Source organism: Paroedura picta, chromosome 7, assembly GCF_049243985.1.
Source record: "Paroedura picta isolate Pp20150507F chromosome 7, Ppicta_v3.0, whole genome shotgun sequence".
In the NCBI taxonomy this organism is placed as follows: domain Eukaryota; kingdom Metazoa; phylum Chordata; class Lepidosauria; order Squamata; family Gekkonidae; genus Paroedura; species Paroedura picta.
The window spans coordinates 123,509,255-123,528,033 of record NC_135375.1 but is presented as its reverse complement, the minus strand read 5'-3'; the positions used below and the strand labels follow the sequence as shown (position 1 = coordinate 123,528,033).

The 18,779-nt window shown below is 51.1% G+C and overlaps 1 protein-coding gene across 6 annotated transcripts in view; it reads left to right on the top strand.

Moving 5' to 3' along the window:
* Positions 1-18,779, top strand: part of POLQ (DNA polymerase theta) — a 60,346-nt gene that overhangs the window by 35,236 nt on the left and 6,331 nt on the right. For 2 of the 6 annotated variants that reach the window (XM_077346313.1, XM_077346314.1), the window contains exons 16-27: positions 239-3,087; positions 5,742-5,882; positions 6,398-6,591; positions 7,838-8,078; positions 9,277-9,470; positions 10,431-10,568; positions 13,091-13,265; positions 14,187-14,316; positions 14,940-15,055; positions 16,381-16,565; positions 17,007-17,118; positions 18,454-18,578. In XM_077346313.1, the coding sequence (XP_077202428.1) occupies positions 239-3,087; positions 5,742-5,882; positions 6,398-6,591; positions 7,838-8,078; positions 9,277-9,470; positions 10,431-10,568; positions 13,091-13,265; positions 14,187-14,316; positions 14,940-15,055; positions 16,381-16,565; positions 17,007-17,118; positions 18,454-18,578 (4,600 nt within the window). Of the gene's footprint in view, positions 1-238; positions 3,088-5,741; positions 5,883-6,397; positions 6,592-7,837; positions 8,079-9,276; positions 9,471-10,430; positions 10,569-13,090; positions 13,266-14,186; positions 14,317-14,821; positions 15,056-16,380; positions 16,566-17,006; positions 17,119-18,453; positions 18,579-18,779 lie in introns of those variants that run through there. The other 4 variants (XM_077346315.1, XR_013232749.1, XM_077346316.1 and 1 more) reach the window with 4 other exon arrangements.

Below are 18,779 nucleotides of genomic sequence, written 5' to 3'. Positions count from 1 at the left end.
CTCCCCGTTCCAGGCCAACGCAGCCAGTGCTGCAGGGGGGTTGGAGGTGTGGGTGCCAGTGCGCAACTCGTTGCATATGCGCAGGCGTGGATCTCTGCGCTTGCTTGTGTGCGCCAAGTGACGCACCGGTGCCCGTACCTCCCCTAACCTCCCCCCTCGCGGCGTGCGCTGTCTACACGTTCCTCATGAGTTCCAGCTTCCAAGGATGATAACCGTTGGCGTGTTCTCTTGCTTTCAGCACTCGCAAGGCGGTGGATGAAGACGACCAAGCTGCGGAGGAGCGCCTGGCTGCCCACTGCATCTGGATGGCTGGCTGGAAGGGCTTAACTGGGAGCGAAGCAGCTCACCTCATTGTGGAAGAGGCTCAGACGCTGCTCCGGCAGGACTTGGCCGCTCTGGGTGTGCAGTGGAGCCCCGATTCCTCTCTCCTCCCGGATGCCTCTTTCACGGCCTCCATCATGAGCAGCAGACTGGAGGAGGAGGAGGAGGAGAGACGAAGAGCGAATGGCACAGAGGCCTCCAGAAAGAGAAGCAGTCTAGATTTGCCTGGCAAAAGCACCAGTTCTCAGGGTGGGCAATGGCCAGGCCTCAGGCCGAGATATAAGAGGCTCTTGGATATTAGCTCAGCAGGCGAGAGGCTCCAAGAGGAGGCGGCTGTAGAGGGGACCACGACAGAGGCGAGGGACTCTAGCGCAAGGAAACGTCCTAATCTGGAGAAGGACCAAGAAAACACAGCAGAAATTTCTGCGATGCAAAAGTCGGGGAAAGCAAAGAGAAGCACCGAACAGAGGACTAGGCCCACCTCGACAGCTCCCAGTGCCATGAAATATAAAAGAAGGGTTGGTATCCCTTTAAAGTTTAGTGGTAACAAGTCGGCAAGTGCTAAACTGAGTGGGCCAGAGACTGAGGAGTGGGTGACGTGTAGAAGCCTTGATAAGCCGCCCTCACAAAAGCATCCACAAAACACCGATAAAGCATCGTTAGATAATATGGGAGGAGGTGACGAAGTATCCGCATGGGCAAACGAAACCCAGCCAAACAGCCCCAAATCTAAATACGCATCAACCATCTGTTGCCAGGCAGTCAAACCCGCTGCAAACTCAGTGGTGGGCGATGCCGCTGCTGTTAAAGGCAGGGCGGATGGCACAGAAGAACCAGCGACATCGAATGCTGCCCTGGAACGGGAAGGCAGCTGGAGCAGAGCCCAGCAAGGGGAGAACCCTGAAGTAAAAACAGACCCCATCCGAGGGGCTCGTATCGAAGAAGCAAGTGATTCCGTTGGCACACGTGGGCGTGGACAGACAGCCGGTTGTCAAAATCAGGACAAAAATAGTCCTGGAAGAGCCTGTGGGACCTTGCTGCAGGCTACTGATCAACACTCCAGTGGTTGCGCAAAAGGGACTGAACATCTCAAAAACTGTTGCTCCCCCGACCTGTACCTGGGCCTTAAAGAATTTGAAGACAGCTTCCAGTTCGACACTCAGACGGAGAGGATACTGCAGCAACAGATGGCCACTGAGACGGCTGATGAAAAAGGAGTGAAAGAGGGGGCAAGCCCAAGGCATGTTAATATCTCCCAAACAGATGCTGCGTGTACCATGGCAAATCCAGCATGGACGACAGCGGGACTGTCCCACCCAGAAGAAAACAAAATAGCTGAGAACACCAACTTAATATGTACAGAAGTGGTCAACTCTGGAGCTTTTCCTATAAAACATGCTCAGAGACACCCTGAAATGCCCATTTGCCTAGAAGGCAATAGCTTTTCGGTCACCGACTCCCAGTTACACAGCTTCTTACAAGGTTATCAGACACCAACTCTGGCAGAAAGGCCGGGGTCCCCTAGTCTTCCCCCAGTGGCAGCTTCACGGTCCCTCAGCCAGAACCTTCCTACCTCAGCTTCTGAGTGCCATCCTTTGCCTAAGACAAATCTGAATAACAGCGACAGTTTTCTATTTGACGAGAGCTTTGGTCGCATTAATGACCCCCTAAATGTTCACATGGATGAAACTGTTGTGGCAGGGGCTCTTCCACAGCAGAATGGCATCTCCCCTCCTTTAAGACCCCCTTCACAGTCTGACAGACGGGACACTAAAGGCATCTCCCGCGCCAGCCTGGATAAAGTTCAGGGACCGGTTGGGTATAGCGACAATGAATCTCTTGTTTTCTCTGACCCTGATTCTTTCCACATCGCAGATGGATTAAATAATGCAGCTGCGTCTCCTCTTTGGAGAGACATCTGCATGAGAGTGAAAAAACAGAACGAGGATGCAAATAGTGCAGGTGCCAGAAACGGGGCACGGGAAAACGAGCCGAAAGACGATGTTCAGAAAAGCTCTGTCCCGGTGGTTCAGTGCCGCTTGTCCTTTGACTTAAGTCCAGGAATGCAGGACATTCTGGATCGGTGGCCCAGCCCTTCTATTAGTAAACCAGAGCTCGGTCCAGGAAGCTGTTGGAGGGAAGACATCCCCGGGAACCGTCAGGAATCTTCCACCATTCCAGGCCTCTGCTGCGATCGACAGGATTCGTTATCCTCGTGCAAAGATTTAAGCAGTGAGAGTGTGACGAGGGGGGCGGTCATTCATAGCAAGACTTGTGAACCTTTGCTAGATCACAGAGGGGGAAGGTCAGATAGTGACGGGAACAAGAGTCTGCTTTCCCGAATTATCCTCATGGAGCCTACTTCTTGTGGTTTGGAGCAGCCCTCTGTGAAGCACGCACAGTCAGGAGGTGCAAATCCCGCAAGCAATGTTGCGCTTCTGCAGAACATGAACCTTGGTTCACACCTGCAAGAGGACACCTTGCAGCATCGGCCAGGAAGTGGAGGGCAGGATGAGGTGCCACCTGAGGAGGACAATTCAGTCATCGACGAAGGCTTCTCACTGCAGTTATCCCAAGACAACGTCCCGTCTCTGTCGAGCAGCGCCGATAGCTTGACCATAATTGACGTGGCAAACGCCCGGGCTCTCTTCCAAACCTTCCTTGCAGAATGGAGAACGAAGAAGAGGTTTGCTATCTCTGCCGCTTGCGAAAGAAGAAGAGGCTCCCTCACTTCCAGATCGGGCATTGGTGCAAGAGTTAAAGCAGGTGAGTCTCCCACTGGATCTCCCCGCTCTGGGGAGTAGCAGAAGCTGGGAAAGAGAGATTATTCTCTCGATCCGTGCTACTGAGGCAGAATCTCAGGGATAGAAGGAAGGAGAACTGACGGGTTACTGGGAAATAGTTCCACTATTTTCACTACTTACTTAGGAGACTGGTCAGTTTTTCCTCCCCATCATCAGTCATTGCCGTATTTAATGAATATAATTTCGTTCCATTAAGGAAAAGTATGAATGTTGATCATGTGCACAGAAACAGGAGAAGATGGGCAAAGCAAAGTAGGCAGTTGACCCGTTTACACTAAAGCAGGAGTAGTGAAACTGCGGCCCGCCAGATGTCCATGGACTACAATTCCCATGAGCCCCTGCCAGCGAATACCCCTGCTCTAAAGGCAGATTAGCTTGTAATCAGGTACAGACTTTAGGCTTGGAGTTGCAAGAGCTGGCCAAGGACTACATGTCCCCTATGGAGTATGGGGTTTGAATGACATGGACATAGTAACAGTGTCACAGTTCTTGCATTTCCTAGCTCCAGACTGATGAAGAGCTGATATGCTGGCAAGGTTTCATGCGCTGCCTTCTGCCCTTCTTCAAGGGACAGTTAACAAAACTGTAGAGAGAGATGTTGCCCCTGAGGATGAAGAGAGAGAGAATCACTAGCTCGTGTCTTTTTTGTGTTGTCTTTTTGAGTCCAACTTTCATCTTAAATTTCTTAGCTCATAGTTTAGCAATAAGAAATGTCAATCTGACTACGTCAATCTGTAACCGAAGTAACCGAAAATGTGGCAAAGTTCCTGCTGTTGGCAATGGGGTATCGTGACTTGAATGTCTTACATTATAACAGCTGTTTCAGTTTGGTGTAACTAATGTATATGCTGATACAGGCTAGGCCAGGGGTGGCTAGCCAGTGGTTCCCCAGATGCCTGTGAACTACAATTCCCATGAGGGACATGCTGGTGAGGCTCATAGGACTTATAGTCCATGGACATCTGGAGAACCACAGTTTGGCCACCCCCGAGCTAGGCTAGGCGTGCTACAAGCAACCCCTAACCCTGCCTTGCCACGTTTCCGATGCAGTGTCCTGCCAAGGGGGCAGCACTCCGGAGATTCCAAAGGGATGCAGTGGCTATATGCCGAACAGCCATGGGGTTGGGAAGAAAATAAACGGGGTCCGAAGCTGAAAAACACCCAAGAACAAATCAGTAGCATCTGCACCATTGCTTAGCTTCCAGGGGACCAAGATCCTTTGGGGGCTCACTGTGCCAGTCTAAGCAGTAAGAGCTTAAGTTGCTCCCAAGGGTGTATCGTGGAGGCTTGACTTGGAGAGCACATTTCGTTTGTCAGTTCACTTTTCTTGGATGCTTTAGGATGCTTTGTGCTGATCCTGCGTTGAGCAGGAGGTTGGACTAGATGGCCTGTGTGGCCCCTTCCAACTCTATGATTCTAGGATTCTATGATTCTACTGGTTGGGTCGAAACCTTTGAGGATCACTGTATGATCTTCTGTTTTAATTCTCCCAAATGTTCTGGCATAACGTGTTGTAGTGGCTTAGCAGTAGGAAGCACTTCTTGAATGCGAGGGAAGTGATGGTGCTGCGCTTAGGGCGTTATCTCTGATGATCTTATGGAGGTCTAGGCTGGGCAACCCATGGGGGAAATGGACCCCCAGTACTCTCCGGAGATTCTTTCCCTGACAGCTGTGCTGTGAATGGCCTTGTTGACTCCGAGGGACACCAGTTTGACTAAGGCTGTAAAGCGATATCCCCCCGGTGTTCCCTCTTCCTCCTTTCCCCCGTTAGCCAGACATCCCCCCACCTCACTTGTGGATTGCAGGCTCTTTGGGGCAGAGCGTCCCCATTGCATATGCAGGTAAAGGGAAGTCCTTCTTCACCCAAAGAGTAATGAACACATGGGATTCCCTGCTGCAGGGGTGCAGGCAGTTAAAAGCATGGGCAGCTTCAAGAGGGACTTGGATAATCAAAGGAAGCAGAGGCTAGGAGCCCCATGGAAGGGATGGGGCACGCTATCTGGGGCAGTGCTGCTCTGCATTCTTGGTGCTTGGGGGGCTACAGTGGAAGGGCTCCTGGAGTTCTGGCCCTCTGGCAGACCTGGTTGTGCCTGGGTTTTGGCCATTGTGTGACAGTGTTTGCCTGGATGGGCATGGCTTCTCTTATGTTCTCAAGCCACCATGCACTTGGATAGGCTATGCCAGGGGTAGTCAAACAGTGGCCCTCCAGATGCTGGCAGGGGCTCCTGGGAATTGTAGTCCATGGACATCTGGAGGGCCGCAGTTTGACCACCCCTGGGCTATGAGAATGAATAGTTATGCTGAGGTAGACGAAGTACGGAAGGGAATGGTGGGCTTAGCTGGCACTTGTTTCTGGCCTGGCTGCAGCTTCAGTTGTGTTTCCGGGGATCTGTGATGGGCATTTGCAAAGAAGTCCTTTTTGGAGATGCCTGACACCAAACATTGTGGCAGGGTCTTATTCCGGCTCCCGTCCCAGAGCGAAGCTCCCTCTGCTCCCACCAGGAGTTCTTCTTCAGGTCCTTCAGAGATTTCAGACAATAGAAGTAGAAGATTTGCTTTAAACATCTGGCTGCAACATCTGACAGTCATGCAAAGCGATGGTTGTATTTCTCCCAGGAGAAGCTCCCAGGCACCAGGATGGTGAAGGGTTTCCCGTTGGAGGCACTGAAGACCTGCTGCTGGTGGGCCTGGCCGTGTGCTGGGGGGGAAAGGATGCTTATTATATCTCACTGCAAGATGAGGCACCTGAGCCAGCTGGTAAGGAAGGGTTTGCTAAAGGTCAGCGTACCTGCCCAGAGCCCCTCTGTGGCAGGACCAAACCCATATTGCAGTCAACTAGACCCCAACTCAGGATAATGGGCCAGCAAGGAAACTGAGGGTCGGGTGCTCTCAAAATCCCAGAATGTATAGTGGTTGCGTGGGGGGCGGGAGGGCAGGTAAGAACCAGGGACCTTGGCTGGAAGATCCAGAGAGGAGGGAGGAGAAGAGGTAGTAAGGAATGAGGGTCCAGAAAGTGATGGGCCATGAATCAGAAGGCTGCAGCCCCTCGGCAGCAGGGCCCTGTTCCTTTGTCTACCCTTGGGAGGCCCACAGAGTACAAGAAAAGACTCCCTACCCCAATGCACTTTCTGCCCCACGATCCTCTTTCAGTTCCTGTCACAGCCACAAAGAGCGCAGTCCTAGGCGGGTCTATTTAGTGGGGCCGCCCTCCCCCCGGGAACTTTTCTTAGGATGATCTGCGAGTCAGCTGACATTTGCTCCTGTCCCTTTAGAAATCCGTGCCAGTCTGGCACCGCCTCCGCTGGACGCAACCCTGCCCGTGGCGGAACGGCTGCAGCAACTCCAGCGCCGCCTGCAGGAGTCCGAGCGGGCCGTTTCGCTTGCCATGTACGACTTCATTCAGCACTACAAGACTCTCCTGAAGGCTTGTGGCATCTCTTTGGCCGGCTGTTTCGAGGACCCCAAGGTGGAATGGAGAAGACTTTTGTATTCCTTGCTTCACGTAGCCAGGCTCCATCCTGTGTAGGCCCCTTGCCCACCCCCGCCCTGACGGGTGCCCTTCGGTGAGGCAGAGGTCACGTGACTGCCTCAGTGCACCTTCACCCTCAAATTATCCAGGAGTGAATCATGCGCAATGGCTTATTTTTATCTGTCCATAATTGCATGGTCTGTCTAAGCTCCTAAGCCAGGCGTCCTCAACCAGGGTTCCGTGAAGCCCTGAGATTTCTTGACAGCCCTGAGATTCCTGAATGGGTGGGAGTTAATTCATTTTAGTATATATTTTAAATGTGTTAAACATTTATCAGTGATATGACCAAGTGGCATCCCCCCCCTCCCCCTTGTCCAATGATGGGCCAGGGTCGGCGTGTCCAAAGCTTTGCTCCCCAGTCGTATTCCACACGATGGTGTCACTTCTGGGGTTCCTTGAAGCCTGACGAATGTTTCAAGGGTTTCTCAATGGTAAAAAAGTGGAGAAAGGCTGTCCGAAGCTCTGAACCTCTACAGGAATCCTGGGTTAATTTTCTTCTAGGTTTTATTTTTAGATTTTTGTCCCAGCATTCCCCAGAGGACTCAAGGTAGCTTACAACAGATTTTAAAAAACAATATTAAAATATATATCAGACTTAAAATCTAATTTCAGTCTCAAAACACATGCAGTTTCATTATAAAAGATCTTGCATAAGCTGTTAAGATTTACTGGGGACTGTTTGGAGCATTTGGAGGGGTGCTGCTGATGGACTTTTGAACAGGGAGGCCAGCATCTTCTTCTTATTAGTTCTCTTTGTTTACTTATTCATTTAATTTATATTCCTCCCTGACTGTGAGGTCTCTGGCCTGCACTATAGGCCTGATAGAACAGCTCTGTCTTACGGGGCCTGCAGAGATCCCCAAGTGATCTTGGATTCAAGGTGCTGGAATATAAAATTTGTCCCCATATCAGCTGCTCCACTGCCCATAGGCATGTCAGGCTTGAACTGTAGAACATGGTACACTTTCCTGTAATCTTACTTCAGTGTTAGCCCAGTTTGATTCCCCACCCCTCCTCCACATGCAGCCACCTGGGTAACTTTAGGCCAGTCCCAGTTCTCTTCGAGCTCTCTCAGCCCCACCCACCTCATAAGGTGCCTCATGTGGGGAGAGGAAGCCCCTTTGAGAGTCCTTAGGGTTGAGAAAAGAGGGATATAAAACCCAGCTTGTCTTCCTCCTTCCAGGTGGCCTGCTGGCTGCTGGATCCCGGGTCAAAAGAGAGCTGCCTTCACAACATGGTCACCAACTTTCTCCCCCAAGAGCTGCCCTTGCTGGATGGCATTGGGACAGGCCAAGGAAGGCAGAGCCTGGGGCTCAGTGCCAATGCTGACCAGTCTGGGCGGTACAGGGCAGCCGTGGAGTCTGTGCTGGTTTTCCACCTCATGGATCAGCTCAACGCTCTACTGCTCAAAGACAACTTGCAAGGTAGGCTGCCTGGAATTGGTCGACTTGTGACTCTCCTGCATTCTGCAGGGGGTGGGACTAGATGACCCTGGAGATCCCTTCCAACTCTTAGGATTCTACGTCTTGTCGTTACTCTTGGGAAAATCTTTCAAATGCCATTAATATCTGCAGTTGGTTTCACATGGGGACTTTCTGACTGCAACACAGTAGACCAGGGGTAGTCAAACTGCAGCCCTCCAGATGCTGGCAGGGGCTCATGGGAATTGTAGTCCATGGACATCTGGAGGGCCGCAGTTTGACTACCCCTGCAGTAGACCTTGCATCTGGGTGTGTTTCCATAGGGGAAGACGAATGATGCAGTTGGAAGCAGGCTTGGTACTTTGATGGGAGCCCATCAGGGAAGATTTTGAAGAGGAAGGCAATGTTAATGCCCAGTCAAAATTTCCATAAGCAGGCTCTTTTAGAGAAGAAATCTCTTTAATAAATATTAGGCATAAGCTGGCTTACCTATATGGCCACCCCACATACCCTATCGTCCCTGTGGGCCTACCACCACCGCCCTTATGCCCCTCAGAGAAGTTTACACTTAAGCTCACAAAAGCTGCTCTGGGTTCCCGGCCCCAGATCCGTGAAACTGGCCTTGAGCACAGCCAGGGCCTGAGTCCACCTTACTGCTGGAGGCAGGCAGCTGCCCCTCTCGTAAGCGAGTGAGAGGACCATTTCAATCACTTGCCAAGAGAGGACATTTGAGTTTCCCCTGGAAAATGGAGGGGGAAAGAAAGGCCCTTGACAGTGAAGATTGGATCAACATGTGCAGGTACAGGAGGAGGCTGATCAAGGCCGAGTTCCCTCCCTCTTTGCAGCTCTAGCATCTTTCACTATTATTTGTTGTATTGATTACCCGTCTTTTCTCTTTTGACTCGGGGCGAGGTACATCACAATAAAGACATGCAGAAGAATAAAATACGCACATGTATACAATAAATTCTGGTTAACACCAGTCTGATCTCCTTGGGAGTTGGGGATCCTAAGCAAATTTTGCTGACCTGATCTTTCATGCTCTTTGGGGGGGGGGCATGCAGGGAGAGGCGGTTCCAGGCCATTTAGGGCTTCAAAGTTCCAAGTGACGTGTCATTCCTCTTCATCCTGCCTCTGTATGTTGCAGCCCTGGATTAATCTACCTTCTCGCTCTGTTTACATCCCTGTTTGTTTGTTCCAGAAATTTTTTGTAAGGTGGAGATGCCAAACCAGTACTGCTTGGCTTTGCTGGAGCTCAACGGCATGGGCTTTAGCACAGTGGAGTGTGAGACTCAGAAACACGTCATGCAGGCCAAACTGAGCGAGGTCGAGAATCGGATCTACCAGCTGGCAGGACACACTTTCTCCTTAACAAGTCCTGACGATGTGGCCGAGGTACTGGTGTAACTGGGGAAGAGCTCTGCCCTATGGATGCAGTGAAGATCAGGCCCTCACCTCCTGCTTACATCACTTGAAAATTGTAGTGGCATCTCCGTGGTGGCTGTGAGGACACCGTCACATCTAGTTTGCCCCCTGGTCTTCAAGTGAGCTTACAGATATGGAAAGGCTGCAGTGACTCTTCCGCACTCAATTGGAAGCCAGAGGGAGCCATGCTTTGGTGCCTTGGCCTCTTTGCAGTGAAAATTCTGCAGTATTTGATGGTGGGAATCACAGTGGGAACTGAGTTCAAATTTAGACAAGGAGCACCAATATGCATTGTGGTGGTGTGTAACGCCGGTCCTGTTTTGTCCCCATGTCTGAGGTGTACCTTCAGTCATTTGCTCTCTGTATTGATGCTTAAGGGCAACCACCTAGAGTAGGGATAGTCAACCTGTGGCCCTCCAGATGTCTATGGACTACAATTCTCATGAGCCCCTGCCAGCAAATGCTTCTAGGGGTTCATGGGAATTGTAGTCCATGGACATCTGGAGGACCACAGGTTGACTACCCCTGAACTAGAGAACTTTCCCTTCTTTAGACAGATATTTACATTTCAGTAATTGAAATGGAGCAAAATAGAAGTTAAGGCTCAGGCTCCGTTTAACTGTCTTTTCATATCCCTCCTTGTCCTTTGGGAGCCACCATGGGGTAGTGATTGAGCAGTGACCTCTAACCTGGAGAACCCCGTTTGATTCCCCACCCCTCCACAGGCGGCCTGCTGGGTGACTTAGAGCTCTCTCAGCCCCACCTATCGCACAAGGTGTGTGTTGGGGGGGAGGGGAAAGTGTGTGTAAGCCGTTTTGGGGAAATCATCTTTTTACTTGACTGGACAAAATAGCACAGCGTAGGTAAACGGGGGATTGTGCAGAGTCTGACGCAGTTATGCGGAGACTTCCCAGCTGACGTGTTTTCCAGGTGTTGTTTTTGGAACAGAAGTTGCCCCCGGATGGCGATCCTAAAGCGCAGCAGGGCAGGAAAACATTAGGCTACACCCGAAGGGCAACGGCAAATGGAAGTCGAATCCGACTGGCCAAGCAGTTCAGCACTACCAAGGTACAGTTTTTGAAAAAGCCTGTTTCTGACTTGACACCACTGGCAGACTGTCGATATTGGGGCGCTCTCGTCAGCCCCGGCCTTGGAAGGCAAGCAAGTGCAAAACCCATCAGAGGAACTGGGAACGGTTGGGTAGAACCAGGAGTTCCATAGGCTACTGAGGGTCAAAGGGGGAAGGGTGTAAAGTTCCCAGATTTGAAATAAAATCCACTGTGTTTCAAGATGGAAGTTTAATCGAGCTGTTCCTTTTACAACCACGTAGACAGTTCTGACCTAAAGTTGCCAGGACCCACAACCAGACCCTCTGCCCCTCCCTTGGGTTTCCTCCATTAACATAATATCAGTCAGAGACAAAACACCAAGAGTCCGCAGGTGCAAGGCCCTTTGATAAGTGGCCGGGGATTTATGACCTTGAGTCCCAGAGTGAGAACCCAGGCGCCTATGCTAAAAATGAAACTAACTAGCCAAATGGTTACATATGGAAGCAGGGCATCCTCAAAGCAGGCACAGGAAATATGGTTACAAAAACAAATGGTCACATTCACTAGTATCATAAAAGCATAAAACTTTCAACCCTGGAATGTGATCTTTCCTGACAGAAACCAGAGGGTTCTGACAAAGGGAGAAGCCAGGTGTGTTGCCTTGTGCTCCTTGGAGGGGAGGGTGTGATGAAAAGCCAGCTAGTTCATTATGCGGGTCCAGGATTTCTTCTCCTTTACCAAAAGAGATTAATGTTTCTGAGAACAAAGGAAGGACAATGTCATGGATCTCCCCAAAGAGGTAAAAGAATCCAGCACTAGCACTCTTTGCCCACAATTGAGGCCCTGGGAGCTGCGAACAGGGCAGCAGTGTGATGTCTGCTCTTCTTGTTGCTAGTCCCCAGAATCTGACCAGTGAGGAGGCTGGTCCTTCAATGGATCTGACCAGTTTTCCTTCCAGGTCTTTGCGGCGTTTCTTTATTTAGAATGTTTCCATGCTGTTTCTTCAGAGTTCTATTCAAGGCAGTTACAATTTAAAAAACACAGCCATTAAAACATAAGCTTCAGATTCACACAGAGCTGGAAGAGATCACAGAGGGCCATCCAGTCCACCCCCCCTCCCACCTCCTGCTTGGGGACTAAAAAATCACACCCCTCTGCTCATCCAATCTCCTCTTTAAAATATCCAATGCAGGAGACTCCACCACCCTCCAAGGAAGCAGATTCCACCTCTGAACAGCCCTCACCATCCCAAATTGCTTCCCAATATTTAACTGGAACCTCCTTTCCCACAGTTTGAACCCACTGCTCCTGCTCCTCTTCTCTAAAGCTGCAGCAAACAAGTTGATCTGCTTCAACATGCCTGCCTTTTACATATGTAAACCATTGGACCCTGGTAGCAAAATACATTACGTAATGATGTGCTTGGTTTAATCTTAAGACTGATTGGGGCAGGGGAGCTGGAAGAGGTAGTTCAGCCTCTCGTTCTGGACTGGGAGGAGGGGTACTTCCATTTCTGTTGACTGTCAGCCTTCAAGTAGGAAAGCAGGGTTGTCTGGCCTCTTGGTGAGCTCCCAGGGGAAAGGGTTGTGTTCATCTTTGTGGCTTGTGTCCAGTCCCACATGGGGACTGCACTTCCCTGTAACTGTTGTTCATCGAGTGGTCTTCTGTGCAGTCACACAACCCTCCCTCCTTCCCCACTGTGGGCTGCTGATTGTGGATCACCTCCTACAAGGGGAAAGGACTGAGGGAAGAGTGCTAGCCCCTCCCACATCACATGACTGAGTGGGGAAGTCTCTCTCTGTGAGGGGAGGGGCAAGCACTCTTGAGAGCTTCTAGAAGTTTATAAGCTGGCTAGTTACTTCTCTATGGCAGGCGTGCAATTTTGCAGAAACCATGTGTGGCTGCACAGAAGACCACTCGATGAGCAGCAGTTACAAGTAAGTACAACCCTGTTTTTGGGAAGTAGAAAGGGCAGGAGAATGCTGAGATTTTTCTAACATCCTCCCTCAGCAGTCCTCGATTGCCCCCATCCTGCTTGTTGAGTGTCCAAGAAGGGCCTTCCCCAAGCTGGCCAAGCTGACCTGGGCTGTGTGGTGTCTGAATGGACTCTGCAAGGCTGGCTGAACCACCTGGGCTACAAGAGTGCAGTTTTCAAGGGTTGCTCCCCGGGTGTGTGCGTGAATTAAATCGATCAAAGAAGCTCATTTGGTGAGTACACCAGGCAGGGCCTGTTCTGCGGCAGCTCCACTGTTTCTGGGTCAGCAGCCCAGGGTGGGGCACCTGGCTCCTTCACTTTCAGCCAAAATATGTCTAGTTTAGGAATTCATTTAATTCAAGTAGTCCTAAACTGTGATTTTAAATGTTGGTTTTATGTATGTTTAGGAAGACCCTTTTTTAATGTACTTAATTTCTCTAGTAAGCCTCATTGAGCTCCGAAAGGAAGAAAGATGGCTATTGAATATATTTTCAATAAAGTTTCATCTGGAAAACGGGGAGGCAGAAAAGCCTTTCATGGGTTTACCGGGCCCTTAATTTCCGTAGGATGCTTTGGAGAAGCTGAAGGCGCTGCACCCGCTGCCCGGCCTGATTTTGGAATGGCGGAAGATCACCAACGCGATCACCAAAGTGGTCTTTCCTCTGCAGAGGGAGAAACGGTTGAATCCTGTCCTGGGAATGGAGAGGATCTATCCGGTTTCTCAGACTCACAGTGCCACAGGTGACGAGGGGGATTGCTTGGCCCTCTGATGGCCACAGAGAGACCAGAATAGCCACCATTTACCTGGGGAAAGAGACCTCCTTTCGGCTTATAATATGTTGAAGGGTCTTCTCCCCCCGTGCAATTGTGGGAACTTGGAGTCAGCTCTGCTGTCCTCCTGAGACAGCCCTTCTTCTTGTGGCCTTTGAGCTGTATTTATCCGTCGTATCTCCCCCTCCCTCCCCGGTGTTGAAATCACATTCCATTTGGAGCTTTGGTGGTTCATTCATTTCTTTGGGCTCCAGCCATGCTAACTGATGGATGTGAACCGATCTTCCATGTGGTCTTGTTTTGAAACAAATACTTAAGCTGCTTCCCACCATTGGGGGGCGGGGGGGGCGGCAGGGGTACGTTCCATCAAGTTGGCCCAGTTGGGTTTTCATGGCAAAGGGACACTCCACATTGCAACCCACAGCTTCTCTGGAAGTGGCCCATCCAAGTCCTACACGGAGCCAACCTTGCGTAGCTTCTGAGATGGGATGAGGTGAGGCTAGCCTGGCCATCCTGGTAGGAGCATAGTGAAGGGAAAGTTTATTTTGAACAAACAGCCGGAGAAGAAATCCAGAGAATTGCACTGTAAATGTAGACGGAAATGTCAAGTTCTAGATGCCAAGGCACAGGGTTCGTAGGACTCTTTCTCTTTTCCTGCCTTGACAGCCATTCTGTATATCCAAAGATAAGTCGCGGCCCGCATGCACTGACTGGCCATTTTCATTCAAACAAAACAGCCTGATGAGCTGCCAAGGGCACTTCTTTTTGCCAGCATTTTATATTTCACAAGACAGGAGTGTGTCGGTCAAGCTTCCTTTTCAGATTTTGCATTTCACTGTTAATCATTCTGACATATGCTAAACTGCAGCTTTGCTCCCGGCTTGGTTTTAGGGCGCATCAGCTTCAGAGAGCCAAATATACAGAACGTGCCGAAAGACTTTGAGATTGAAATGCCGACCTCGGTGGAAGAGAGCCCGACTTCCCCGGGAAAGCGCAACCAGCCCAGGTTTCTAGGAAGCAGGTAAAAGTGAACCGGGCTGCTCCCACCCGCTGCTTTTTAGTTCTGCTGTCGGATCAGGGCAGGACAGTCGCAATGGCGTCTGGGGATGAGTTGCCAGACAAAAATGTGTGAGAATCTGTGTGCAGGATTTTGCTCAGTGCCCGCACGGAAGGGAGTTTGTGCTTTCCTGCTGTTCTCTTATACATTTAAGGAGTCATTTTTTAATTGTGTTCTTTGGGGAGGAAGAAGCTAGTACATTTTTTGACGGGTGTGCATTGGTACTTTCTTTGTTTTGGCCTCCTGTTGAAACATCTTGGAGGCAGACGGTCTCTTTATCAGACGCCTCTCCTTAGCTGCCTACCAAGTTGAAGCGGGATGGTCAGTCGAAAAAGAGGGTGTGGGGGTGGGGGAATTGCAGCATTAGAAGAAGAAAGAAGAAGAGTTGGTTCTTATATGCCGCTTTTCCCTTCCCGAAGGAGGCTCAAAGCGGCTTACAGTCGCCTTCCCTTTCCTCTCCCCACAACAGACACCCTGTGATTACAGGCATCCCATTTCATTCTGCAGTTTGTATCTGACTTGGCACCTTCATCTGTTCCATAGAAGGGAAAAAATAACATGTATTTGTTATAAAAATTACTGTCTAGAGGTGGAAAACACTGTGTCTTACTACATGAGCCTAAGAATCTGACGGAAGAGTCACCAAAGGGAAGGAAAATTCCGTTTTCTGTTAGCATGAGGCATGCCTTCGTTCCATTTCCAGGTAACATTTTGAGATCTCCTTACTTGCCTCACAATTTATTAGGGGAAGGGAAAGTGACTAATAGGACCCTAACAGGAAGGAGGCCATGTTGCCACCAGTAGGGGCTGGGGGGCGGGGTACGGTTGCCAGATCCAGATTGGGCACCTGGAGCCTGGGGAAGAAAAGGAACTCAGTGGAGTACGGTCCACATTCCAAGACATCCCTTTTTTCCCCAGGGGAACTTATCTCTGTAGCCTGGAGATAAGCTATAAGTCTGCGGGTTCCACAGGTGTCACCTGGAGGTTGGCATCTCTACATACACTTGAGTTCTGATTGGCGGTGCTTGGTAGGGGCCATGTTCTGAATTATGCACATGCTAGGGGCCAAGCATTCAGGAATATAACGGGTGCTAGATTGGGTGGGGGGTGGTGGTGGAAGAACTCTGAGGACAGCCTCCCCCTCCCCCAGGACCTGGAAAGGGTTCAGGCAGCTGTTAGGGAACTCCCCGGCAAGGCAGCTCTCATGCAGCAGGGATCTGCAGCCTCCAAGCCTCAGAGGGAAGTGGAAGGAGGAGGGGGTGGTTGGGTGGGGGACGGAAGGCGATTGGCTGGCCGCTGGACAGACAGACAAGCTGGTTGGCAGAGAAGGCACCTGGGGGTGGGACAGCAGCCCTGAGTGGGTGTTAAGCGCTGAGTGGCACTTAGGCCATGAAACACGCTCCTCCAGGGCCTTAACAGAAATATATTATGTGGAGCAGATACTAGGCAAACACTGTGATTTTTTAAAACAAAAATTACACTTTGAGCACAGAATACTATAGTTAGACGTTGTGTTTGATGCAATCCGTGTTGGTTATTATCGTTTCTGGATGCTAAATTCACACAGTGATTAGGGATTGTGGTCTATTCTGCTGTGCGTAGCTTGCTGCTAAGTCCCTGCTATGTGATTTGCATCCTGGTTAATGTGTCATGTTAATACGTCTGCTTAGCTCGAGTTCTGGGTTTTAGGCTCCTAGTCGATTCTACAACCCAGATTCCTTTTGCATTGCTTACTGCGCATCCCATCCCGTTGGCTGCATTGACTTGGCTTGAGTCCCAGTGAGCAAGGCGGGCTATACTTAAGAAAAAGATCTCCCGTCTTTGACTTTTAGCCATCTGTTCTTGAACACTTGTTGTCAGTGGATCAGCAACTCATTCTCTGTCCTGTTTTCGTTTTCATGTAGCCGTTGCCGAGGTCTTAAAGGGGGAATGTCGTGAAGAGTAGCCCACTGGTCTGCATTTTGGCCTGAAAAGCCTGCTGTGGAAGTGGGGCACTCTCACAATTGAGGGGGTTTTCATTGGCTGCAGGTGGTTTTATTTTGGCTGCTGATTACTCCCAGCTTGAGTTGCGGATCCTGGCTCACTTGTGCAGGGACGGCCGGCTCCTCCAGGTCTTAAACAGCGATGCCGACGTCTTCCGGAGCATTGCGGCCGAGTGGAAGATGATTGGCCCGGAGGCCGTCGGGAACGAGTTGCGGCAGCAGGCCAAGCAGGTAGCTGTTTGAGCCACACCAGACCTTGTTGCCTGCGTTTTGCCAGCTGCAGGCTGTCTCTTTCCAGCCAAAGTAACCGGACTCTTTGTGGTCGCCGGCTTCAGTCTAAGCAAAAAGCAATGCTGGAGGGAACCGTATCTCATGAGGCTGCAGAGAGTGTGCTTCTTGAGCCACCTGAGCCGTGGGAGGGGCTGGGACCAGTGACAGAGCACCTGCTTGGGTCCAGCCCCCAGTCTCTCCAGCTAGAGAGGACCAGGCCGCAGGCAATGGGAAGGACCTCAGGCGGAGACCCTGGAGCCCCCCTGCCAGTCTGAGGAGACCCAGGGCCTGATTCCGCAGAGGCGGCGGCAGGTGGTCCTGTGCTGTGTCATAGACCTTGTTCGCCTCTGTGCATCCTTCGTGAGAAGCCAGGGCTGGACTCTGCCATTTCACCTCCTCCAGATTTGCTATGGAATCATCTATGGAATCGGGGCGAAATCGCTAGGCGAGCAGATGGGGACGAAGGATGCCCACGCTGCCCGCTACATTGAGTCCTTCAAAGCAAGATACCCTGGTAAGGATGGCTTGGCGGTGGATTCCTGGCGGGGTTTCACCCGCATGGTCAGAAAGAGCAAAGCGATCTGTGGATCTCCCTCCGCAGTCCGTCTGGGGGGAGGGCCGGATCCCCGTGCTAAGCGAGGAGCCCCTCCCTCCTCCATCGCAGCAGCTCTCCTTGGTAAGCAGAAATACCGCTCTGGATACTGGATGCCGCTCTGGATGCCTTTTTATGCCCGGCCCCTGTAACCTCTGGCATGAGCCAGCTGGGTATGGTTGGCAAAGCACGGTGGTGTCTAATCTGGAGAACCAGGTTTGATTCCCCACTCCTCCTCCACATGCAGCCAGCTGGGGGACCTTGGGCCAGTCCCAGTTCTCTCACTCAGACCCACCTTCCTTGCCAGGTGTCTGTTGGGGGGAGAGGAAGGGTAGATGACTCGTAAGCCACACATGAGGCCTCCTGAATGACATTGAGCCAGTCCCAGTTCTCAGCCCCCCCTCCCTCACAGGGTGTCTGGTGTCTTTGGTGGGGAAAGGAAGGGAAAGGTTTTTGTAAGCCGCTTTGAGTCTCCTTCGGGTCGTAGAAAGCAGGGTATAAAAAGAGCTTCTTCTTCTGCTCCTAACAAGGCATTGTTAGGAGGTCTCTTGGAAGAAGAGGGTCATAGGACACTGGGAAGATGGGCAGCTATCCTGGCCTCATAGAATCATAGAGTTGGAAGGGACCTCATAGGTCATCTAGTCCAACCCACCGCACTATCCCTCTCCCAAGGGGCTTCAGTAGCAAGAAAAGGGGGAAAGCCGTACAGCCAAAGTTGCTCTTATGCAGCAGCTCCCTGTGCTGGCTGCATCATGTACAGACTTAAAAAGGGACCCTTCTGAAATTCTTTGCGCTCAGGATCTGCTTCCTGTGGGGATTCCCATGTTTCCTTTGACAATTGCATTCATCAGCCAACTTCCCACTTGGAAGGAGAAGAGCTGGGCTTTTTGAACCCTGCTTTTTACCACCCAAAGGAGTCCCTAAGCAGCTTGCAATGGCCTACCTTTCCTTTCTCCGCAACAGGCACCCTGCGAGCTCTGTGAGAACTGACTGCATGGGGAGGAGGGGTGAGTTCTCCAGATGAGAGCCACCACACTGGCACCCACCTTAGATACCTTTGCTGCAACCGTCAGTTTCCAGAGAGCCAGCCTAGTCCCCCCACCCACCCCTGGGCCCAGCTAGGCCTGCAGGCTTTGGGCCCCTTCGGTCAGAGGCAGCCCCTTAGGCTGGCAAAAAACTTCAGATCCCCTTCAGCAGCATGGTAAGATGTGAGCCAGCGAGCTGCAGTGAAAGCCTTTTGACTCCGTGGTTTTGCAGGAATCCCAAAGTTCCTGAGAGAGACGGTGGAGCAGTGCAGTCGGCTCGGCTATGTCCAGACCATCGTGGGCCGGCGTAGATACCTGCCAGCTATCAAGGATCCCAACCCGTACAAGAAAGCTCAGGTATGCTGACCAACGTTCTGTTCAGAAATCTCATTGTGGTCTGATTCGTTAAGAAGCCTCCTCCTTTCCCTCTGGTTGGTGTGGACCTTCTTGCGACATTGACTGCTCCCTTCCTGTCCTGTCTGAATATTAGGCCTGCGAGTTCAGGCCCTTGCTTCCACTTTGGGGGGTGTTTGGGGCCTTCCTTTGTCCTGCCAGGGC